A 26,546-nucleotide genomic window follows, 5' to 3' on the forward strand; every position below is an offset into this window, starting at 1 on the left:
CCAATATAAGTTCCCGATCACTAGTGTTCAACGAACATGCGATCAAAGGATTTAATCCTATGGCAATCATTAAGCCTTCAATCTCTGGAACAGACCTGTCAAATTTCAAAACATTCCTTCCATGGGATGATAACTTCAGCTCCGGACATTCTTGAAGATCATAATTTAAATCATTCCAACAATAATAACAAATACTTACGAAAATATTATTTATTTAAAAATATAAATAACTCTCCATTTCAAATTTTTGCTATCACATGATAAACATAGTCTATCAAAACTTATGTATCGTGGGGCCTGCCTAAAAAACCCTCGGCATCAGTCACTACATCATCAACAACTACTTTTTTAGGTTGTTCGTGGACCTCATCACCTACATGATCCACATGTTGTTGAACATCCTCAACAACAGGTGCAACTTCTCATTGCCGACATGCAGATGTTATGAGCCTTTGTCGTCGGGGGCTTCATCCGCATCACCACTGACTTGTCTCCTTAGGACTTTTCCTATAACCCTTCCTAATGTCTGACCCAAACCTCTGGTTTGAACCTTAATCTGCACATTGAAATAGTCATAACAATTTATGTAAGTGTTCAAATAATACTTCAATCAATTACTATTTAATAATTCATGAATAATTTTTTTAAAATAACTTTTTTATTACTTTAATATATTCATAAATGCATACAGAAATTCTTTTTTCAAATATATAGAGTTGATAACACTAATTCTAGTAAACTTAAATTAATGACCAAACTACAATTTTGGTTTTTAACTCTAACAAATTACTATTTCATTTTTCAACAAATTACTATGACAATAACTTTAAATTTTGTTAACTAATATTTTTTTTAAAATTTTATACTTCCAAACACTAATTATATAAATATTTAATACTATGACTGTAATTATATATATATATATACATTTGTTTTAAAATAAAAAAATTACTTAACTTAATTCAGAACCAACTTAAAAAAACAAATATAATTAATTAAATAAAAAACTAAAAAATATACAACAATATTTATTTATTAAATTTTTTAAACAAAAATATTAATTTATTTAAAATTTTAAAAAAATTATAAAATGTTTTTTTTTCAAATTTAAATAAAAAATTAAAATAAATTTATAGGTTGAATAATCCTTATAAGTCATACGGGTATGAATTATATGAATTTACCATCTCTATTTTATATGGATTTCCAATCCTTACTCATGCAATTGTAGAAATAAAAGGAGGGAAGAACCTAGACCATTTACGACGGCGAAAGACGATGACCACAACGGGGCATAGAGTGGCAGCATGACACAGGTAGGTGGATGAGGCACGGAAGCTTGAAATCACAGAGACAACACGGAGGAAGAAGAAGACTGCATAGTGCGTGAGAGGAAGACGAAGGGAGTGTTTTTTAAAATTTTAAGTAAAGAAAATTTTCGTCACTTCACTTAAAATACTGGATATACTAACAATACGATTGGTGCCCAAAGCAAAAGCCCATTTAAATCCATTGTAAGAAAATAGAAAACAATCTACCAAGAAAAAACAAAGAAGGTAAAACACCATTGAATTGATAAAAACCGTATCATATTAATTCTTAAAACTAAAGAAGTTTAAAATAAGTCTCTATGATGTGAAATAAGACATTAATCTTATCATATATTAATTAATCACCTATAGTCACTGTCACTTTTTAAAATTTGGACTAAAGCCTAAAGTGATTGATAGATTATATTGTCAGATTTTTTATTTTATTTTCTTCACTTGTGCAACAACTTTATACACCCTCAGGATCCGAATGATGTTTTATTCAAAAAGTAAATAAATGAATAATACATTGGACATTCATGCCCACCTACTAGAATCAATGTGCAGTCCATTTACAACATATCAACAACAATAAGCAACTAAAAAAGAAAGAAAACATATCACAATTTTGTGTGGCGGCAGATTTAATTAGATAGTTGTACAGTTGTTGTATTATCATGGTAAGATAGTAATATGACAGAAACAAGCTTCTTTTTGACTTTTAGAGTTACGTACCTATCTAGCACAATGAAAAAAGCCAAAAGAGGAGAAAGTAGTCATCATCATCATCATCTTCATCTTCTAGCTAATTAATTGCCCCCATAACTTTGAAAATTGAGTTCAACAAGGTCATATCATATGATCATCATAACGTTCTGTTCCCTTAAGTTGAAAATTGCTGTGCAAAATGAATCTATAATACTGGCTATTCAGAAGGGGCAAAAATCAGAAATCAAAAGAGGGGACATTCTGTGAGAGCATCAAATAGCATCGAGTAATTCATTTGGTATTTTTTTCTTAATCTTCTGTTGCGTTCATTTTTCTCATACATGCTTGCCATTTCTTCTTGTCTAGGTCTCTGTTAATAAGCTTAGGGTTAAAAGTATTTTTTTTTTCCTCCTGTTATGTTATGTTTAAACACCCAGTGCACTAAAATATGATTTTTGCGGGCCGAGTAATTGGAACCACAACCTTGGCCCAAAACTAACTGTATCTATGAATTAGGGGAGTGCATTTAGCAACTGCAATGTTGTGAAGGCTTTTTTGAGTTTTCTTCCACTGCAATCTGAAAACATTTTTCATCTTGCAACGCTTCTCTTTATCTCGAGCTCTTCTCCACCTTTATTTTGCAATGCATTAGCCGCATTCTTTATGTAGGAGAATGTCTATGGAGAAAATGAGATTACAATAATGAAAAATAACAGTTTTATTTGTGCCTCAGTACACTCACAACAGTAAAAGAGCCACTAGCTAGCAAGTTGCAAGCTAAAATTTGCAGAAGGGGAAGACCATGTTTTCTGTTTGTGTTTTGATCTTTTATTTTTGTTTTAAATATAACTTTTTTATTCATTTACCAAGAATAACAAGTATATTTTTTGTTTCGAACAAGGGATAACTTTACAAGGATAATGGAAATTAAGTAATTGAAAATTTGTGCATCTTAAACCACCAAATTAAAAATTTAAAAATTCACGTTCACTTCTTTCAAATTGAAATTTGTTATCCCATCCATCCGGTTAGATATCAGGTGTTCCTATCCCAACCCTGATTCAAATTTATAAAATAAGTTTTATTTTAAAAAATTATATAAAAAATTTAATTTTTAAAAAAAAAATAAATGAATTATTACACATTTATTTTTAATTACTTATATATTAATAAATTTATTATAATGCATTTGTCTAAAAAATTCAGCATGTTTATTGAGCATTTTTCTTTTTAAAATAATAATAAAAATTTAAGTAAGATGTATTCAAAGACAAGAAAATTCAGCATTTGTCTTTTTCATATTTAATATTAGATAAGAAGAGTTGCGTGGCAAACATGCTGATTGGCCATTCTTTTACACGCATAGAAAACAAACATTTGTCTTATTCATATTTAGTATTAAAAGTATGGCAACCACAACAGGTTTGCAATAGCTGACTTGAAAGTTGACACTGAAGATGGGAGAAACTACAGAAAGGTGTAGCACATTGGCATTCTAGCTTCTTCTTTTATCTTTTTTGTGTTTGGTTTTAAACACCCAAATTCCAATTCTACTGCTGAACTTAAATTTTACATTTGTTGAACCCTTTCACCTTTGTGGGGTGGGGGTTGAGTTTGTCAGGTATGCAGTTGTGACAGGTGCAAATAAAGGAATTGGATTAGAGATAGTTAGACAATTAGCTTCAGCTGGAATCAAGGTGGTGCTCACTGCAAGAAATGAAGAGAGGGGTATCCAAGCACTGCAAACACTCAAGGACTCGGGTCTATCTCACCTTGTACTGTTTCATCAAGTTGATGTGGCTGATGCAACAAGCGTAGCTTCTCTGGCAGATTTTATCAAATCTAAATTTGGAAAACTTGATATTCTGGTAACATGCAACTTTGATTCTCCTCTCCTTTTTCTTGTTTGTTTGGTTGTAAATGAAAGTCTGTCAAAGCAATCCTATAAGTCTGCATGCTATTACTTTTCTGTTTTTATGATTCTGAATATTAATTTTTACTCTTCTCTTAGTTCCCATTGCATGTTGGTTTGATCATCTTGCTACTGCTGTTATTCGTTGTTAGAATGTTAGTTGTTGTTCTGCATGTTAAGAATGTGCGAGTTCTGTTTTACTTTATTTTAAAATTTGGCGTAAACTGTGTTCATTTAATGTATCAGATTATGTTCCTTGCTTCTTGTATTACGTTAACATTTGGTGCTAAGTAAGCTTCAGTTTCTGTTTTATCAATTTGGCAAATTTCTTACATATCTAGTTATGGAGTTATGATAAATTTTCTTGATTGATTGCCTTAAAGGGAATCTCATGACCTCTCATTTTGGTGTATGCATATTTCATTAAGAAAAGTTGTACAATGCAGGTTAACAATGCAGGGATTCTTGGAGCTGTAATTAAAGACACTGATTCATTCACTTCATTTCTCTTGAAGCGTGGGGTGAGTATCTTTTCCTTTTTTGGGTTATGAGAAGAGCTTGGTGTGAACTCTTATGACGAGCATGCCCTGTATAAATATAATACACTGAAATTGGATTATTAAAATTTTATGTTGAAATTCTAAATCCACTATAGATGTGGTCAAAGTAGAGAAGAACTTAAAAAAATGAAAACTTTTACTAATTCTGATTGGAGCTTTGGCATTTCAACAATGTTGTATGTCAATGAGAAATCTGGCAGTTAGAAAGGTTGTGATTGGTTTTATTTTAGGGCAGGGGATGTTGTTAGGGATTTGAAAAACTACTGTCATAGAGTATTGAGTTTGTCATTATTCTGCAGGCAGCACCAGAAGATGGGACAAAGGCAATCACTCAATCATATGAGTTGGCTGAAGAATGCTTGCAAATAAATTACTATGGTGCTAAAACAACTGTAGAATCCCTTCTGCCCCTCCTCCAGTTATCTGATTCACCGAGAATTGTGAATGTATCATCAACTATGGGGCAGTTAGAGGTAGGCTATTAATTTATAATTGTATCTCGTCTCCTTTAATTTGCTTGAGGTCATATTGCTTAATCATGTAAAATTCAGAGGTTGCCAAAAGGATCATGGGCTAGAGAAGTCTTCAGTGATGCCAATATCATCACTGAAGAGAAAGTGGATGAAATATTGAAGAAGTTTTTGAGAGATTTCCAAGAAGGTTCATTAGAAAGTAATGGGTGGCCAAGACATCTGGGTGCCTATATTGTCTCTAAAGCTGCTATGAATGCGTATACTAGAATCCTTGCTAAGAAATACCCTTCATTCTGCATTAATAGTGTTTGCCCTGGTTATGTCAAGACAGATATAACTTCCAACACTGGCCTCTTAACAGTTGAAGAAGGTGCAGCTAGTCCTGTGAGGCTAGCATTGCTTCCCAATGGTAGTCCATCTGGCCTTTTCTATTACCGGAGTGATGTGGCTTCCTTTTGATTAGGAATGCAATTTCATGGTTTGAGGGCAACATGCATTGCTTTTGCTTCTCAATTTATTAAGCCTATTTCAAGAACATTATATTATGTTGTATTTGGATCACATCATTATCATGGTTTCAGTTTCTGATTCTGCACAATACACCATGTTTATTGAGTATTTTTCAAGCACATTATATTATATCATGCTGTATTTGCAATTTTACATCATATCATTGTCAAGTTGCAAATTTATCTTATAATTATACATTATATCATGTTGTATGCCATTGGCAGTGTCCTAGGTTTCAACTGCTAAGATTATAAAGTATAATGGTCTGGTGTACAATCAAAGTTTCAAGATTGCAGAATTTAACGAATCAATATTAATTATGCTGGTTGGTTTCACTATAAAGGGATACAATGGTTTGGTGTAGAATCAATGTTTAGTTAGCCATTTTCTTTTACAGGGCGTTGTTTTGTCAAAGTTTGTAGATGGGTTAATCTAGGAATGGTTTGCAACCAAAAGCAGAGTTAACTAAAATCAATGTTTAGTTAACCAAAATCAATGTTTGGTTAACCAAAATCAATGTTTGGTACTGCAACTCCAGATATTTGAGTTTCACATAAGTAGTACTTATCACTCACACATGTCTTATCTAAGTTGAATATTTAATTTTATTTTAATTTTTATCCTTCCAAAAAAAATTGATTTAACTATTAGACCCAAAAATTATTTTTTCATTTTTTATTTTTATTTTCATTTTTATCATGTCTTATTTCTAGAATTTGCTTGCTTCTCCAAACATCAATCTTGCAATGTATCACTCATTCCCTCACCACATCAGGTTTCTTCCTCAAATCTTCCAATGCATCTCAGTCCCTCACCACTTCAATCACCAAAACCAGGTTTTTTCTTCAAATCTTGCAATGCAAGAGTTACTTGGAATGCATCTCTCTGTCCCCGACCACATCAATCAGCAGAATCAGACTGTTTCTCCCAATCTTGCAATCACCCTTCATCAATAAGCACAATCAGGTTTCTTCTCCAAATCTTGTAATGCAACAGTTACATGGAATTCATCCTTCAGTCCCTCACCACACGAACCAGCAACATTAGGTTCCATGCAGTGCCACAATTAATCAAAACTAGCATGATTGTTTATATTGATATTTGCTCATTTACATTGTTTGAAATTGTTCAAGAAAAGTTACGATTAATAATAACTTATTTTATTTTGCAATTTTCTTATGTTTAGTATAAAAAGTGTTATGTATCTTTAGTACAATTTTTAAAATAATTTTTGAATTTTACTACCTTATGCTAACATTCAATAGTGAACCATATCCAAAATCGATCCAGTCATTTTCTCTGTATTTTCATTCACTTTAAAATTATATATAAATATATTAAAAAATATAGTTTACTAAAATCACTATCAAGGTGGGAAAATCTTTTATCCAAATCCAAAGATACAATATAATAATAGATACAATAATTTAGTGGTATGAAAATTTTTATATAATATAATCAACAATTCAAGTAGTGTAAGAAATTTTATATAGACCTTTATTCAAAAGTTTAATTTCTTTTAATTTTTTTTAATTATTAATCAATCAGATTTTTTTAGTATAGCTTATAAAATTATTATTATAAAACATTATGAAAAACTTTTCATATACTTACTATAAAAATTAATAAATTTATCACATATGATAATTTTATGATAGAGTAACAATATAAATGTACATATATTCTTCATTTATTAGATTATAGTTAAAAATGATAAAATTATCAAAGTTTTTCATTCATTTTAAAAGAATATATAAATATTGCCAAGACTTCTTAAAATTATAGGATCTTCTAATATCAAACGACTCATAACAATTATGTGATATTATCTCTCACTTTCTATTTGTAAAATTCTTTGTATCATTAATGTATCATAAATTTTTCTCCCGTATAACTTATAAACCAATTGTTAAAACAAATAATAAATTTATTATGATAATTTTGTGATCAAACAACAATATTATTTGTGTACATCTTATTCATTAATTAAATTATAATTGAATAAGGTAAAGTTATCAAACTTTATAAGTTATTTTTATTTATTTTTTAGATAAATAAATTGTTGGTCCAATTATATGATTTTAACTATCATATATTGTTGACACGTTTGTTTAAATAAGGGTTAAATGAGAATTTTTGAAACTTACAATATAAAAAAACAGCACAAAAAAATCATTTTTATTCATAAAAAATAGTTTTAAAAAATACAAATAATTTTTTATGCTAAACAAAACAAAATTGCATAGCAGAGTACAGTATCCCCTGCGTGTGCACGCGTCCAAGACTAGTTTTTGCTAAAGTAATATAATTTAGGAATATATCATATTTAAAAGGTACACATATGGAAAAAAAGCTTCTGCAATCCCATATATTTGAGAATAGTTTCACATGAGTAATTTTAGTAGTACTCATCACTCACATTGAATCGCATGTCTTATCCTAAAATTATAGATGGAGTATTTAATTTTATTTTAAATTTTATCCTTTCAAAAAATTTGATTTAACTATTAGACTGAAAAAAATATTTTTTTCATTTTTATTTGTAATTGTCTACTTGATTTTCGCATTCTGTTACATCTTCTAATCTATCTTATTTATTTTTATTTGTAATTGTGTACTTATTTTTTTATTCAGTTACATCTTTTAATCTATTTTATTTATCTTTAATTATAATTATCTACTTAGTTTTCTTAGTTTTTATATCTTTTAATCTATCTTTTTTATATCTTTATTTTTAATTGAATTTCATATTTTTTTTAAAAGAAATCAATAGTTAAAAATAACATTCATATAAAAAAAATCAGTTGTAATTGTCTACTTGATTTCAAGATAAATATATTTTATTAATGAGAAAAATAGACACATCGATGAACTATTTCACTTTCATACGATATTTTTCAATTTATACTTTTAAAATTTAACTTAATTTTGTATAAAAAGAAATTAATAAAATGATAAATTTTTAAAAATACTTTAAAAGTTGATGAAAATACACTAAAACTATAAAAAATTGTTATCTAATTAAAAATAATCATATCCAGTAATTTTTTAGTTGAGTTTTTATAATAAATGTCAAATAGTGATATTGTGAATAATTTCTAACTGGTTGTTGGTAAAAAAAAAAAAAAAAAAAAAACCTGCCAATACATGAAAATTAAAGTACCGTTTTATCATAAAATAGATACAATACTGTTTTCATAACTACAAAATATTTAATAGAACTAAATTAATAATAAGAAATAGAAGCTATAAGAAATAGAAGCTATAAAGATATTTTTATTCATCTATTTTAAGACTTTTAAGTAATAGATGATATTTTACATATCTGGTAGAAGAAGATTACAAATATTTTACTTGATTGGGTGCCCAATGCCAAAGCCTATATAAAGGGAACTGGGTGATGAAAGAAAGAAGAAAAGTTGAATTGGAAGTGTTAGAAGAGAATAATGTCAGGAGCGAGCTTCCTCCATTGGATCAAGGGAATAAGACTCACTCGGCGTGGGAGATGGAGTCAAGGAGAACACATGTACTGTTTTCTTTCTTAACATTGTTCTTTGATTCTTTTTCTCTCAATCATTAACATATTTGTGCCATTTCTCTTGGGACTTAGATATATCCAAGGGGAGATTGGATAAACATTACAACAAAGGTTGATAAGCATTCATGACATTACCTTACAAGACCCATCCCTTTCCAGACAACCACCAGAATCAGGTTTCCTATTCAAATCTTCCAATGCATCTCTCAGCCCCTGACCACTTCAATCATCAGAATCAGTTTTTTTCTTCCAATTTTGCCATGCAGCCGTTCCATGGAATTCTTTATTCAGTCCCTCAGCACATCAATCAGCAGAATCAGGTTGCTTCTTCAAATCTTGCAATGCAAGGGTTACTTGGAATGCATCTCTCTATGTTCCTGACCACATCAAAATCAGGCTCTTTCTCTCCCAATTAATCTTGCAATGCAACGGTTACATGGAGTTCACCGTTCAGTCCCTGACCACATCAATCACCAGAATCAGGTTTCTTTTCCAAATCTTGCAATGCAACAGTTACATGGAATTCATCCTTGAGTCCCTGACCACACCAACCAAGAACATTAGGTTCCATGTAGTGGCATAATTATTCAAAACTATCATGATTGTTTATATTGATATTTGCTCATTTACATATTGTTTGAAATTGTTGAATATATAGTCAGTGACTATGTTTGAAATAGTTCAAGAAAGGTTAGGATTAATAAATTTCTATCGCGTCAGAGTTGATGTTTCATTAGAGTGTTTGACCAGAAATATATGGCACAATTTTGATTAATCTTAAATTTCTTCTAAGGATGATATTCTTGTTGTTTCATATTCTCTTGTTTTATATAACACGTGACATCTAGCATGGTACTTTGATTAGCTTAATGATTCATAATTTGACTCATCATTTGTAACCTTATTTTAAGGATTTTATACAATGAAAATATGCCAAGTTCCAACGCATTCAATAGTCACCAAATGTTATCCTCTTTATGATCCTTGGTTGTCATTATAAAGAATCATAGTTTAACACTGGTACACTCAAATTTCTTTCTCACATGTTGTTGTGGTCCGCTATTAGTTCCACTTCTCTTAGAACCTGCACAAGATGTAAAAACCAGAAAACAGAAAACAAGCATAGCAAAGCAAGAATGCAAAGATTTACACAAGATTTAACGTGGTTCAGCAATGTGTCTACATCTACGGGAAATGACAACTCATCGTCATCACATTGATCATGAAAATTACAAGTTCAATACAAGCAGCAACTAACTTGATCTCTCTCGGTTTCTTTCTAACAAAACCTCTTTCAATCACCTAACTCACTATCTCCTTATGAACTCTCACCTAACTCACTATCTCCTTATGAACTCTCTGAATTTTTTGCAACTACTCTGTTTTTCAGCCAGCCATCCATGAATAACATGATCAAACATATATACACTCTAAATGCTAGTCCTAGAAACAAAGACTATACTTTGGTGCCAAAATCAATTCAGTTATGACAACTGAATTCAGTTATGACAACATCACTTAAAACCTTCTCATTTGTGCCTTTAGTGATTTTGAGTCACACACCACACATGCCATGACTATTAGTGGTCACTTAATGTGAATAATAATTTCTATTTGCTTCCCTAATTTGTCTATAGGGATACTATCATGTGACTAATATAAACATGAGATGCAAGAATATTGCTACACGAGAAAATGGAATGGATGTGATGTTCAACTTGCTTACTCCTACATCCTATAAGTGGATCCATTCATTCACGAGAACTTCTGTCAGCATTCAAATCTCCTCTGGTATTGCAGTATTGGAAACAAATTATGTGAAATAAACAAAGTCATGTGAGAAATGTCATTGAAGGATTGCCTTTTGAGAATTGTTAGGTAAACTCATACAAAACTGAAGTATTGAGAATGAAAGTAATAAATATAAGGAAAGAAAATTATAAGATGTACACTAAGGCATTATTAAAAAATGCAAAAATTATATTGACGAAGGGACAAAGATATGATAGATACCAATTTTTTTATTTAAAGAGAGAATGTAACACCTAATTTTTTGTAAAATAAATTAAAAAAGATTTTAGTTAAAAATAAATAGAGTTTTAAAAAAATGGTGAGGCTTTTATAATTAGATAAATAAGGAGAAATAATTTTATTACAATAATGGTTTGAAGGAAGAAAGAAAGAGAGATATTTTATTTATTCATTTGATAAGAAATAAAATAGAGATCTTTTTTATAAAATAAAAAAAATAGAGTAAACAATAGACTTATAGTACTTAGTTATAAATAAAGACATGTTAGGTCAATTTTTAGATTGGCGATAATTTATGTGTTTTTTCTTCCTCTTAATTTCATTTTTTTTCCTTCTCCTCCTCCTCCTCCCAAAACTATCTCTTTTTCCCGCATATACTCAAATCTGTTTCAATAAAATGATGATCTCAGACTCGTTAAGTGATGGATCATTGTAAAATTTGAGCACCGGGTTCATAACTCATTTGCAAACATTCTCATCGTTGGAAATTTAAAAAAATGTCGGAGGTGATAGAAATTGCCTTCGCATTGTAACTTTCTGTTTTCCTGTAGAGACCCAAAACCTATCCTAGTAAAACTATGATCATAGACTTGTTAACCGTTGGATAATTTTGAAATCTGGACACCAGGTTTGAAATTTATTTTCGCACAGCTTCACCGTTGGGATTTGCAAAATTTGTTAAGGGAGAAAGAAATACTCATTGCACACAGACAGTGGAATGAAAACTTCAATCTCTTCTCTTTCTCTCTAATGTTTGGAAACCTTATCAGAGCAACAAGAGAAAAAGTTTGAGGAATGTCAGGAAACCATTCAAGATGCCGCTATCGCTGCCGGAACACACGTGAGCCTACTTAGAGGTAAGGGATGAGTTTATCGCAATTGAGATTATAATGAACATGTGTATGAATCCTTAGGAGAAACATTTTTGTATAATTTGTTTGTGTTTTTGATAGGATTAATGTGATAAATAGTTATATTGAAATCATGAAATTGTGATTAAAACTGTGTATAAGTGATAAATTAAATGTGAAGAATTATGGGATAACATGTTGCTTTGAAATTATAATATTGTTATTGAGATTGAGTATAAGTGCAAAGTTGAACATGTGTTAATTTGTGCGATACACGTAAACACGTGATGGTGGATTGTGACATTATGAAATGTGAAATTGTGAACATGAGATTTAGTTGTGAATAAGTGTGTGGTTAACACTTGATGTGACAATACTTGTGTTGTGAGCTATGAATTATATAATAATTCGACCAATGTTTACCTTGAGAAAAGTGTTTATGCGCAGTGTTATAGGGAAAATGTAGGTTTCCTAGTTAGGAATTAATGTTAAATTGTAGTGCAATGTGTTAACGTGTTTGAAACACGAGTGTGAAATCATGAGTATTGTATAATTCATGGGCAATGTCTGCGTGAAAAAAAATTATTTTAGGGGTTGGACCTGAATTACGAAGGTGAGAGGCCCTAACGGATTCTTCAAAATCTAGGCCTTGGGGGTAAAGACACTCAATTTGAGTACTCCTTTAAGCCTATGTTGATCCTATATGGTTGGATCATTCTCGCAAAACGGAATGACTTGACTGGTCACCTTATGATTTTACTTAGTGAGAGTGATCTGACATACCCATTGTGTGGTATATCTTGTTATGTACTCCTAAGAGCCTCAAGGTGGTTTTTCACTTACATGGTACCACATTGCATATAGGCTTGAGTCTTGGTGCATCTATTGTATAACACTTGTGTATTTATTAATATTGATTGATTTAGTAATATTGTGTTTTGATCTATGAATATGTGAATGATGTGAAAACGAATGAGACGTGTTGTGTTGTGATGTGATGTTATGCGATAAAATGGTGAAATTACGTGAGCTATGTTTAAGTAAGTTGTATCTCATTTATATGATATGTATATCTAGTTGTCTCGTTTCTCTTTATTAGTTAGGAATGTGATAACTCACTCCCCGTGTGCTATTTATGTTTGGATCATGTGATGATCTCGAACTTTGTGTTCGTGGAAACAAATGGTTAGGTGAAGGGTTTGGAGAACCTCATGCTAGAGGACGCAGGAACACATTGCTCTGATAGGATGTGACATTTGGATATATGTTTCTGTATTAATTGCATGAGGTCTTGGATGACCTTGTTTGAGCTGAGATGATTTTATTATTTATTTGGATAAGTTTTATTATGATGCGAGAAAAGTGAATGTGAGCCTTTTACCCTTTTGAAAGATTTTTATTTAAATGTGTTTTAAGAACTTTTAATTAATTATAATTTCTTATTCCTTTTATTATTAGTACATATATGTATGAGGTAGAGGGTGTCACAAGGAAAATTGTATATTAATCAAACGACTCAAAATAGTTTAATACACCAACATGGACAATATTTGACACTTGAGGGACAACTTCTCCTATCCAAAAATTATCCTTAGACCGAAAAGTTAAAGAAGCCAAGACATCAATCTCTTTGCTACCCATTTTCTCGCACACAATAAACTGAGTCATTTTGCTGCATAATTTAGCTATTGAAAGTCACATGTAATCACATCAAAATAAGTAAGATTATGATGTAGCTCCATTGGAGCTTGTAGGCCTTGAATCTTCTTCATCAATGGAGTCATTTGCTTCTTGAATTTTAATGGCGGCAGAATGGAGAAGAAGAGTTGAGAGGAGACGCCACTTCAAGGAAAAGATGAGTTTAGAAGAAGCTCACCACCATAGGAAGCCATGGATAAGAGCTTGAAGGTAAAAGAAGATGAATGGAGGGAGAGGGAGAGAAGGAACACAAAATTTTGTGCCTCAAAAGAGGTCTGAATATTGAAGTTTAATTCTCAAATGATCAAAGTTGAAAAAATGCACACACATGACCTCTATTTATAGCCTAAGTGTCACACAAAATTAGAGGGAAATTTGAATTTCTATTCAAATTTCACTTGAATTTGAAATTGAATTTGTGGAGCCAAATTTTGGAGCCAAAATTTCACTAATTATGATTAGTGAATTTTAGCTATGGTTCAACCTACTAATCCAAGATCAAGTCCAAGATTCTCAATTAAGTGTGTTTAAGTGTCATGAGGCATGTAAAGCATGAAGGACATGCACAAAGTGTGACTATATGATGTGGCAATGGGGTGTAACAAGCAAATGTTCACCTCCCCCTCTAAAATTTAATTGGATTGAGCTTCTCCCAATTCACTTAAATTTATTTCTCAACACACACATCAAATATTCACTTAATGCATGTGAAATTACAAAACTACCTCTAATACAAAAACTAGTTTAGGTGCCCTAAAATACAAGGGTTGAAAAATCCTACATTTCTAGGGTACCCTACATACATTATGGAGCCCTAAATACAAGGCCCAAAAATAATGAAATCCTAATCTAATATGTACAAAGATAAGTGGGCTCATATTTAGTCTATGGGCCCAAAATCTATTCTAAGACTCATGAGAACCTTATGGCCTTCTCTTGCATCTTTGACATAATCTTCTTGGAGTCTTCTATCCAATGCCCTTGGGGGTAGGATTGCATCATATTATGCGTAGACCTTTTTTTTTTTTTTTTTCTGAGAATGTGAAACCTCTTGACAATATGTCTCATAAATAACATCAGTGAAATGCAAAGTAGCAATCATCTCAATACTACACCTTAGTGCTAGGGCCTCAGCTCCTTGGATATTGTAAGAATATATGTGGAAGGAAATGAGTAGTTAGCCTTCATGATACTTGAATATGACTCTAGGTCCTATGCAAACTCCTTTCCTAACTTTAATTTGCATGAAAATTAGCTTTCATGTGGTTTAGTTCAAGTGCCTTCTACAAAATTTTGTTGTTAGATCTTTCTTGATTGAGCTTCACCGGTGGGAAATTCTTAGTCTCTCTACATTATACAAAGCTTGTTCCACTACCACGTTAGCTAAAGTTTAGTAATTAATTACTCTAGCAATTCTTGTATGGAAAGTAATTAGAATGCTCGAGGAGAGTTGTTTAGTGTTAAAAAAAAAGGCACAATACTAATAAGAAAAAATGATGAGAAACTTAAAAATGGACAAAGGAAGAATACAAAAAATTGAAGGAACATAGGTGACACTATGATATAAACACTTCTAATAAACTTTGTATGTAATCAAATCAATGGTGTTAAAAGGACCTGGACATTTACAAAACTAATAAGAAAGATTTTATATAAGAACTCTCCAAAACTATTTTAATTTCTTTATAACAATTTCCAGAGCTATTTTGAAACATAAGTCACACTGTGATACAAATGCTTCTAATACAAACCAACAAACGTTGTATGTAATCGAATCAATGATGTTCCTATTGTTTCATATTCTCTTGTTTTCTGTATTGTCCATGACTCTATAAAATACACATGACACTCTGAGACACATGTCAACTTTACAGGGCAGTCTTGTAACAGGGGCACTCAACCCTTAGCAACCAGGCTCACTAACTGACATATTATCTCTAACCTATTAATATTTTAATATATTTGAATACCATTATCTATTGACAGTTAGTTAATTATTTACAAAATCATACATTATCTACGAGGTACAATTATCTTTTGTCTTGTATTTATTTGTAAGCTACAAGTTTACTTCTAACATTATCTACGAGGCACATGCACGCACGCACACACACATATATATCATACAATAGCAATCTTCCAACATTAATTTAAAAAATTTCATAATCCCAAAATGATTTATAATTTAAAAAATATTATAAAATGATAGAGATGAGAATAGAACTCGAGACCATTTCACAAAACTTCAAACAGAATAATTGTTTCCAGTCCAAAATTTCCTTTTAACTCCCATTTTGCACAAATCAAGCACACTTGATACATTAATTTAAACATTGCTCATTTATTTGATAGAAAGTAAAACTAGCTTGAACATGATGAACATCATTAATGTCTAGACATAATTCGTTATGTTTATTACAAGAAAAACTAATTTAAAACAGGACTACCAAGAGTTAATGTGAAGTTTTTTAAACTCTAGCAACAAACATGGCTTCATGAATTATTCATTAACCTTTTTTTTCCTAGCAACAATATATCTATTATCAAAATGGTTTCTCTTCACCTCTAAAGAAAAACTGACCCGAAGGACTACCATCAGGTAGCAGTGCCAATCGCACTGCAGCTTCAGCACCTTCATCAGGTGTAAGAAAACCAGTATTGCTGTTTATATCTGTTTTGACATAGCCAGGACAAAGAGCATTGATGTAGAATGAGGGGTAATTCTTGGCCAGAATCCTTGTGAAGGCATTCAAAGCAGCTTTTGAGACACTATATGCCGGCATAGCAAGAGGCCAGCCTTTGGTTTCTAGTGAACCCTCTTTAAAATCCTTTAGAAATTCATTCAAAATGTCATCAATCTTTTCTTCTGTAAGGTTCTCAACATCACTCAGTACTTCTTTAGGCCATCCATTTGGTATATGCTGTAAAAACAAAATATTACACGAGAATAAGCATCACCTTCAATTGCACTAATAAACAATAAATCAATTAACAGAATCATTTAATATAGAAGACATACATAATTAGATATATATCTTGTTGCAAATACAATTTTAACAACTAACATTAATACTTTCAAAAGCTAGTATCAATTTGCTAGCCCAATTAAGCTATCAAAGAGAGTAGCAAGAGTTAATTACTAGTATCACTGTATCTCACGCAAATACCTCTAGCCTTCCCATGGATGAGGAAACATTGACGATTTTTGGGGAGTCTGAAAACTGGAGAAGGGGAATAAGTGCTTTGGTCAATTCCTTGGCTCCATAGTAGTTTGTTTTAACACCTGCTTCAGCTAATTCATAGGTATCAGTTACTATTTTACTCCAATCAATGCGGCCAGCATTTTCCTGCAACCAAAAAAACAAACAATAAACTTGATTTCTTTTAAATGAGTTGATAAGGGAAACATCAAGTGCAAGGCATGATGTGAAAATTTTAATTCTTGATTAAGTTATGTACAAATTTTCAATTTCTTTCTTTATTAGATGGGAAAAATAATTCACCAAAGCAACACAATTGCACTTGCTACACGCAGCATTAGGTATCAATTAAAAAAAATTGTTTAATACCGAGAAAGGAAAAGTTCATGAAGTGAACTGTCATCAACATATTCACATTTCAATAAACAATTTGTCCTAGTGCTTTTATTCAACTTTCTTCTTTAGCATTGGTTCACAATATTCAACACTAATACACGATGCAGCTAATCTATGCAATTTGCAATAACAGTTACACTAAATATCCTTTTCCAATGCTAGAAATTATTCCCTAATTAATTTTAAATAAAACTGCCTCAAATTTTAAAATCATACCATAATGCCAGCAGCAGCCAAAGCCTCCCCGTCCAATTGTGCTCCAGGAATTCCAGCATTGTTTACCTACACAAATTTCCAAGTTTCAAATATTTCTGCTCATTCAGAATGGCTACTTGCACAATCAAGTATACATCATTATTGGAACCAGTTTATGTTGATGTATAACGTGTTAAAGCTAAGAACATATTACTTTAAGCAAATGAAATGCAACGAACTTAAACCAGATTGATCAACTGTTTTAATCCTTTAAAATAAAACATGTTTTGGTACAAGGCAGAACAGGGATGGTAATGTAAAGATGAAATATACAGCCAAGTTACCATAGTAGGAGTGTTGTAAGTTTCATTTACTTTTCAAAATAATGAGAATGTTGTAGAAGAGATGGATATGTGTTGATGCCATAGAAAAGAGGAGTTAAACAATATTCCCTAATACACTTCTTCCAATACTCTAGTACTGGATGAAATTTAATATAAATCACAAAATTATGAACAAAATTCAATAAATAAAGAGACTTACACTATTTTACAAATCTCAACAACATCCAATTAATAATAAAGAATGTGTTAGAGAGAATGTTGCTAATAAAGTTGGGTATTACTTATGTTACTCTATCCACTAATCTTACAAAGAATGATGATAACATTAGAAACAAAAAGAAGCCAAAAGAAATTTCTTACCAAGATATCTAGTTTTCCAAATTTGTTCCTGATGAAATCTGCAAGTGATCTTATTCCTGCAGGGTCTGTAACATCAAGTTGATGAAAACCCACATGGCCAGAAAGACCAAGCTCTTGGAGTTTCTCGACAGCTTGAAGACCCCTCTTCTCATCTCTGGCTGTCAACACCACAGTGATCCCATTAGAAGCCAATTGCTTGCATATTGCAAATCCAATTCCCTTATTTGCTCCAGTGACCACAGCATACCTAGAAAACAATTTAACAAGTTAAGGTAGCATTGATATGAGTCACTATGTTATTGTTTTAATATGAAGCTTCTTGTTAAATTTTAAATTCAGAGTACGTTGAAGAAAGGGGGAGGCCAAGAAAAATGTTGAGTACCCTTTTGTTGCTTCTGCCATTACTCTTGAATGAGAGAAGTGCCTGAAAATATGAGTGGACTAATAAGCCTAACACAAGTGCTAATAAAAGAGTTTCAGTTTATGTCTCTATCACTTGTCTTTATTCAAGAGTTCAATTTCTATACATGATGTTCAAACGACTATTTTATAGTAATGACGCAGCGGCAGATAGATACCATAGCCAAGAAAATGTATTTGGAAAAGACATAAAAAGTATGGTGCTAGTCAAAATTGTAGTGCGAAGTAATCATTTTTGTCTATATTTTATGGGAAATGATAAATGACTATAACAGGAATAAGTGGCTAAATAACTTTTTTTTCTATGGGACGAAATTAATTTTCACAGTATATTACGACTCATTCAATTCAAGAAAATTCTTGAGAAAATATCTTATAATTAAAATGATAAAAAAATGTGTTTGAAATTATTGTAATATTTGAGAAAAACTAAATTATTTTAAAATATTTTTGTAAAGAATAAAATTTCAATTTAGATAATCATGGTGTAAAGTTTCACCAATTTTTCTAATGATTAATCATATCTTCATAGAACTTGATTTATTATCTTTAAGAGATTTTTTTTTCAATCATTTTTTCATTCATAAAGTTTAAATCCAAAACATTATCTAACAAATTTAAATCCAGTTTCATTTGGGGTTCAACTCTTATATATATAATTGCATTAAATAATAAGAGAAAGAATGTGTGCTCATAGTAATTTTACTATGCTCGAGAAGAATTATCTCCCATAGAAGAATATTTTAGAAAAAAATAATCTTTTAAAATGTCAAAATCATTATCATGACTAGTTAATTATTTAAAAAGGATACTTACTACAAACATTGCATATTCCACATCTAAAAGTAGAGAAGTGATGTTACTAGTCAAAGGATACTTACTACATTACATATTGCACATTTAAAACTCAAAAGTTAATTTGGTGATTACCGGTCAAGGTTTTTTTTTCCAACAATTGTCAGTCAAATTTGGTGTACATCATAGATGAGATGGGACCAAAAAAATTGTGTACCTGGGCTCTAAATATATGTTTCTTACACTGCTAAAATATATAGAAATTATTGACCAAGAGAGTTTGTTAATGGGAGGAAGAAATAATACTAATAAGTGAGGCACTTCCTCTCTTCAAGTTTGTCACGGCCGGCTTGCATTTTTTTTTTTAATGAGGTGCAGTTTTTTAATTAGTTGTGTTAAGTTTGTGTTCATCCAAGAGTTACTCTTACAAATAAAGAGGCCGAAATAGACATTTTTAAACTAAATAGTAGGAGGACCAGGCTTGCTTTTGCGCCAATGAATCCTATAACTTATGTTGACTAGGTGTATAATTAATCCAAAAAAAATTGCTTATCTATGCTACTATGATACCTTTTTTTTTCAAAAAAAATGACACCTTCATTGTGAAAATTACCATGTGAACATGACAGCTGGCTGCCCTTTTTCTTTTGGACGGTGACAAGTTCTATGTTTCGGGGAACAAAATATTCTTTTCGAATACAGCTTGAAGTGACTCGCTTTTGGACTTGAGTTTTCAATTAACTTTAGGACCCCTAAGTGTATTTTCACACATGAACATAAACCAACAAAAATCTCCTCAACTAGACCAAATCAATCTATTAATGCTTTCAATCCTTATTATTGGACGAAACAAATTAGAGGAAAACACATTCTTATTTACATATAACAACATTATGCATATGGAAAATACACAACATATTACTTTACTATGCAATGATCATAACATATATTTAAAATTTAGGAAAAAAAAAGTTTGGTAATATTTTCATACATTATTAGTAAAAAAAAGTGAATATAAAAATTTATTTTAAATATAAAATTTTAAATAATTATTATAAAAATTATTCTAAAATATTCCATAGCAGTCCAACGGGGGTGCCCACACTAGAGTCCAAAGATAATGAGATTATAAAAAACTCAAAACTTTACACCTTAAGGCATCCAATTTGGTAAGTCTTCATTAGGTTTAAACAAAAAGTATCTTTTATCAAACACAATCTTATTCTGAGTTTATTAGAACATCCCACCCGTTGATCCACATGTTTTGTGGTAAACAACAGTTTGATATGTCTCATATTCAAAGAAAAATATCATTTCTTAGCTAGTATATATTATATATATATAAGAATCAAACAGTTTGGTATGTCTACAAATTATTGACATAGAATCACAGACAGAAAGTTTGCTAGCTCTAAAAATACATACAACAGTGCGAAAATTAAAGTAGATAGCCATGTTGTTCAAACAAAGGAAAGTACTTCCTCCCTTAAGAAAAAGAGACCAGAAGGACCATTATCCGGTAACAATGCAAGCCTGGCAGGACACTCAGCACCTTCATCAATGGTTAAAAAGCCAACATAATGGTTTATATCTGTTTTGACAAAGCCAGGGCACAAGCAATTTATGCGAAAACGTGGGAACTTCTTAGCCAGCATCCTTGTGTAGGAATTTAAGGCTGTTTTTGACATGGTGTAACCGGAAAGAACAGGTGGCCAGTTCTTCGATTCCAATGATCCTTCTTTGTACGTAGTCTTTCAGAAACTCCCTAAGCATCACATGAAGCTTTTTGTTTGTAAGGTTTTCAATGTCACCAAACACTCCTCTTGCCCACTCATTTGGTATATTCTGAAACAACAAAACAAGAAAAATGGTAAAATATAGAATTTAAGTATAATGCATTGACAACCAAACTATTTTTTTAAGTTGTTATTTAATCACATATTATTATGGTAAAATATATAATTTAAGTATAATTTAACACTAATTATGATAAATTTGTTGATTTTTATATTAATATTTTAAAAATTATATTAAAAATAATTTCTGATCGGTTGAAATGATTATTTTTTCTAAGAAAATGAAGCTGGAAAAAAATATAAAATGCCTATATATGGTTAAATTAGGAAATAGTTTTACCTTCAATACTCCTATTCTAGAAGAGACATTGACAATCCTAGGTGAAGTGGATAGTTGGAGCAGGAGAAGAAGAGCTTCAGTTACACTTTCTGCTCCAAAGAAATTAACTTCCACACATTCTATGGCCAACTCATAATTTTGACGTACTATTATATTCCAATCTGATATTTCACCCCTTTTCGACGACAACAAAAATAAAGTGCACCATTAATCCACAGGAAATTATGCAGGATTTAATCAACTAAACCAACAAATATTTAGTAGCTACCCAAACTGAAAACACGGGGATGCATGAATGCATGCAAATGGTTTTCCCTCTCTCATGTTTCCAATATTTAAACTGTTAGGTCTATATATATATATATATATATATATATATATATATATATATATATATATATATATATATATATATATTGTTTGTAATTAAGTTTATTCCATTGACAAATGTGAATAAATAAATTTTATTTCTCAAATAATTTATAATAAATTAATGTAAGGGATAAAGTATTGTAAATGTAATTATTTATAGGTTTTAAAATACCAATAACGGATGACAAAAGAAAAATAAATTATATTAAAATACTTTGACTAAAAAGAGAAAATAATATAGAATATAAAAGGAGAATGAAAGATAGAAAAAATAAGAAAGAAAGCAAAGACTTAAATATGTTTTTAATAGTTGAATTATTGTTTTTAGTCTTTCAAATATAAATTTAAATTTTTTTTAGTCCTTGAAATCTATAAAATATTCTTTTTAGTCTTTTTGCACTGCACAGTCAAATATGAAATAAAAAATTTACAATTTGTGACAATTTTTTACCGACAAAATTTAATTTTCTATTTTACATTTTAAATTAGTGTAGTTAAAAATTATCATAATCAATTTAGTAAAAAAATTAAAAATCCATTAATCGTTTTAAAAATTGTTTTAATTTTTTTATTGACTTCATTTTGATAATTTTAAATTATCCAACTTTAAAATATAAAATAGAAAAATAAATTATAATAGTGAAAAAATGTCAAAAATTTTGAATTTTTTATTTCTTATTTGATTCACACTTTGTGTAAAAATAAAAATTTTGTGGATTTGAGAAACTAATAAAAATAATTTTAAATTCAAACAACTTTAAAATAACTCATATTTGAGGGGCTAAAAACCATATTTAAACTAAAAAAATAACACTTAAATATCATTCATCTAATAATGTATGCAATATTAATGTTAAGATATATACTAAAAAAATTAAAATTAAAAAAAAGGTGCGGCCTTTAGTTATTTAATTTTAATCAACACTAGTAAACATGTGCCCTGAATACAAATATACCTACTCTATAGTGTTTCATTAAGAGAAAAAGTTGTCATATTGAATTATTTTGTGTTGGTCAAACAATGGTTTAAGTGGGATTTAATGGGAACATAATTGAATTATTGGCAACGTAACTCATTCTACAAGGATGAACCTATTATATTTAAATGAAATCATGAAGATAAACTAGTTCTACTATAATCTTCAACAGCAAAAAAAGAAAATTTATCATCAAACATCCTATTTTATTATGATGAGATTTCAATAAACCTAAATATATCACTGGATGCTCTAGTGATACAGCAATTCTACAGGACTAAATATAAAATAATAATAATAATAAATTTAATTTATGCAATCCTAATCTTAAACCAGTTAACCTGGGCTACACATTGGTGGCAACAAGCTGAAACCACTGGCTTTGGGGATCATCAAGACATTGAGAATCATCTTTTATGCAGATACATTTTGAAGTCACAATGCTGGATGAGTTAGAATCCTTCTGTAAGCAAAGTTGCTTCTCATGTTGATCCGTAGTAGCCAAGTGAAGTTTAGATAGTGAGACAGTTTCCCAAGAACTGTTTTTGCTTTGGCACTCATCAGAAACAACAACTGAAAGCCCTTCAGCGGCTGCGGTTAAGCACTTCTTAGTGCCATGTAAAAGGATTTCAGTCCCATTTCTACTACGAACCCATCTGTTTTTGCTCTCACGTACAGCTACCAACTTCAAGTTCATTTTTGCCATTCACTTGGGCACATTGGCCAGATAGTGGGTGGTACAAGATATATAAGCTGGGGACCTTTGAGGAAGGTTCTGCATAAAAACACACATGTTAAATACAAGATAGGAATAGGATATTGATACTGGCCTTTCTGCACATGCCTATGAACCAAGGTAAGTCTTTTTACTTTTATAATATTTACATTTTTTTTATTCTTAGGAATTGAATAAAAATATCGGAATGATTATAATAACTCATATATATTGTTCAACCGAGATAAACCCTTGATATAATAATTATATTTAATAACTCGATATAATAACTATATTTAATAAATCATGATTAACTCAAAAGTCAAAAAGCTTACCTTGATTCTTCCTTTGTAGAAGTTGGAACTTGTCAGTGAAGTTGGGGTTACTCAGGTGATGCCAAGTCTGGTCCATTACACCAAATGGCTCACCAACTTGGACCTACTCACCTCTTACATAGTAGCTACCTTGAAATGCCCCCAATCCCCAGTCCAAATCTCTTCCAACAAGATAGGTTTGAAGGCATGTCAAGAACCTGTTGTCTTCCACTGAAGAACCTGTCTCATCAAACCCAAACTCTGTAAAGATCAAAGGACTTGCATTCTTGCCAGCGGTAAGGAACCCAGCTCTGTGGTCTATTCCCTTAATGCTATTGGCACAAATCCTATTCAGTGGTTGTTTTGTCCATATCTGTTTCAATTTGAGTGTCCCAATTCCAGACCATGAATACAAATGTGTCTCAAACACCATTTTCTTACCTAAGCCTATCTTCAATGGTTTACTTTTAAGAAACTGCAACTCAGTGTCATAGTTCAAACCTGAGATAACCACAAGCACATTTGGGTTTGCCTTGTGTATGGCTAGTGCTCCTTGGCTCATGTACCTGTACCAATCTCGTAGATTTTGGCGTGGACCATGCAATTCATTTCTCAAACTCATTGCCACGACCTGTTAGTAAACAAAAATTATTCACAATAAAGTCATGTTATATTCAATTTTTAGCATTGGATAGAGAAAAAGAAAAAGGTTAAACTATTTACAGAAACTTCTGACAATGATAAACTGCAAAAACAATTTGTAGGGACTAAAACTTACACTTTTTTATAGGAACCATAACTTAAAATTGAGACAATTATATGGATAAAGTGAATAGTATGACCAAAAAAGAAAAAAAGGACAAATTAGCAATATAATACATACAGCATGATTTCCACTGAAGTGCTCGGCTGCCAAAGTAAGGCCATGCACCCATTCCTGAGGATTAAAGTGCCTATCATAGAAGAAGCCATTATCATCATTATCATTGCATCACCACTTTGGATAACTCACATGGTTATCAAGCAACACCTTCACATTCTGAGCCCCAAGCTCATGAACCACGGCATCAAACACCTCAACATGTGTCATGCTCAACACAGAAGGGTTGTTCTTGGCAATGCCTTCCACAACCTCAGGTGCATCCAAAGAGTCAAAGGTGGCGTTCACATTGCCATTGCCATACCGCGTCCACATGTAGATTGCGTAGGTGAGGCGAACGCAGCTGAACTTGTGCTCCACAAGCTCAGAAACAATGTCCTTCAATGGCCTTCTGTCTAGACCCTCAGGGATCATTGGTTTGAGGTGGCCAGCCCAGTTGCCACACACCAACTTGGCACGTTGCCCTGTGGCTTCATCTATAATCCATCTCTTATGTGTTGATAAAGGGTATGCATTAGAATGTGATGCAATTTCAAAGATGAAAACAAGGAGAAGAAGAAAGAGAAGTTGTGAAGGTTTTCCCAACAACATCTTGACTACTTTGAATAGAAAAGAATTTTCAAGTTGGGATCAGATGGCTTTGCACACAAGTGCTTTCTTATATAGAAATTTTCAATCTATCGAATGAGTAAGTAGTAAGAATGTTCTGTTATGCCGCGATCTCTATCCTATCAATAGATTCCTACCTTTGTTTTTAGTGTTAACAAATTTTATCGATCTTATCTGATCTTTATCTACCTGTTTTCCTATATTCCAGTAACTGCGTATCTTCTACCCGTCTGATTAGCTTTGAAAGTTTAAATTTGGCATTAAAAAAATAAAAAATGAGATGTTTTGTCCTCCTCAACAACATCAAATTAATGAAACCTCGGAAGTTTCAGGAATAACAATTAAATATAAATTATATACATGTATGTTACTCATCACTGATGCGAAACCTCGGAACCTTTTAGGAATAATAATTAAACACAAATTATATGCATGTATGTTATCACTGGTTCTTGGAGTTGAAATTAGTTACTATGAAATTATGACTAGCTTAGTTGTTACTCATCCGTCTCATAATAATTATCTTCGTGTAAAAATATTAAATACATTTTGATATAATTATGATTTTAGTTTTTTTTAATGTAACGTGACGTATTTATTTCAGTTGTATTTCTTATTCTTTCGTATTGTAAGATAGTTGAAACTGATTTACACCCCCTTTAAGAAAAATACTTAATTTAGTTAATCACATTCAATATGTGAATTGTTTGTACTATTATTACAAAATTATTATTTTTTTTATTTTTATCCACTTAATTGCTTCTTATTAATGTTTAGAGAGAATAATTAAGTAAAGATGCATGAGAAAAAATAATTAATGCATCTAAAGATTGAAAAACAATCTTATAAAGGAGACAAACAAATTTCCGGAAAGGGTCTTATAATTAGGGACGAAGGGAATATAAGATTAATGATGGACAACAAAAACTAAAAATTAACTAATAATAAGGCTAATTTTGTAAAATTATTATTTTCTTTCATTTATTTATTTTTTCGGTGTAAAATAACCTAGGACAACAATTATAATGGAACAGAGGGAGAATTGAATTCAACAAATTTTTTGGCTAAAATATAATTTTTTGTTCTCATAAATATGAAAATATTCAAAATTTATTCCTATAAAACTTGTAGTATGTTTTTCATTCTCACAAAATTGAAATCTGTTATTTTTTTCCTTAGAGCAATGTTCAGACATTCAAACCTATATGCATAATTTTTTTTACATCGATTATATGCACAACC

The 26,546-nt window shown here is 30.9% G+C and overlaps 2 protein-coding genes and 2 pseudogenes across 3 annotated transcripts; 1 reads left to right on the forward strand and 3 right to left on the reverse strand.

Moving 5' to 3' along the window:
• Positions 1–2,141: 2,141 nt before the first annotated feature.
• Positions 2,142–8,875, forward strand: LOC114418468 ((+)-neomenthol dehydrogenase-like). 2 transcript variants are annotated; one of them, XM_028383827.1, is made up of 7 exons: positions 2,142–2,316; positions 3,441–3,495; positions 3,640–3,886; positions 4,377–4,451; positions 4,790–4,963; positions 6,249–6,439; positions 8,806–8,875. In XM_028383827.1, exons 2-7 carry the CDS (start codon positions 3,476–3,478, stop codon positions 8,858–8,860), a joined length of 762 nt encoding a protein of 253 aa, XP_028239628.1. In that variant the 5' UTR covers positions 2,142–2,316; positions 3,441–3,475; the 3' UTR covers positions 8,861–8,875. The 2 variants fall into 2 exon arrangements, with proteins under 2 accessions (XP_028239628.1, XP_028239627.1); XM_028383826.1 differs by lacking the exons at positions 6,249–6,439; positions 8,806–8,875 and adding an exon at positions 5,042–5,663 and having other exon boundaries at positions 2,160–2,316.
• A 7,029-nt stretch (positions 8,876–15,904) lies between these two features.
• LOC114418469 ((+)-neomenthol dehydrogenase-like) lies at positions 15,905–18,593 on the reverse strand. Its single transcript, XM_028383828.1, has 5 exons — positions 18,469–18,593; positions 18,087–18,333; positions 17,404–17,469; positions 16,759–16,938; positions 15,905–16,512 (listed from the first exon to the last, which is right to left on the reverse strand). Exons 1-5 carry the CDS (start codon positions 18,486–18,488, stop codon positions 16,135–16,137), a joined length of 891 nt encoding a protein of 296 aa, XP_028239629.1. The 5' UTR covers positions 18,489–18,593; the 3' UTR covers positions 15,905–16,134.
• A 2,168-nt stretch (positions 18,594–20,761) lies between these two features.
• On the reverse strand, positions 20,762–23,483 carry LOC114419496 (annotated as a pseudogene).
• A 456-nt stretch (positions 23,484–23,939) lies between these two features.
• LOC114419506 lies at positions 23,940–25,286 on the reverse strand (annotated as a pseudogene).
• Positions 25,287–26,546: the final 1,260 nt, after the last annotated feature.

Source organism: Glycine soja, chromosome 7 (assembly GCF_004193775.1).
Source record: "Glycine soja cultivar W05 chromosome 7, ASM419377v2, whole genome shotgun sequence".
In the NCBI taxonomy this organism is placed as follows: Eukaryota; Viridiplantae; Streptophyta; class Magnoliopsida; order Fabales; family Fabaceae; genus Glycine; species Glycine soja.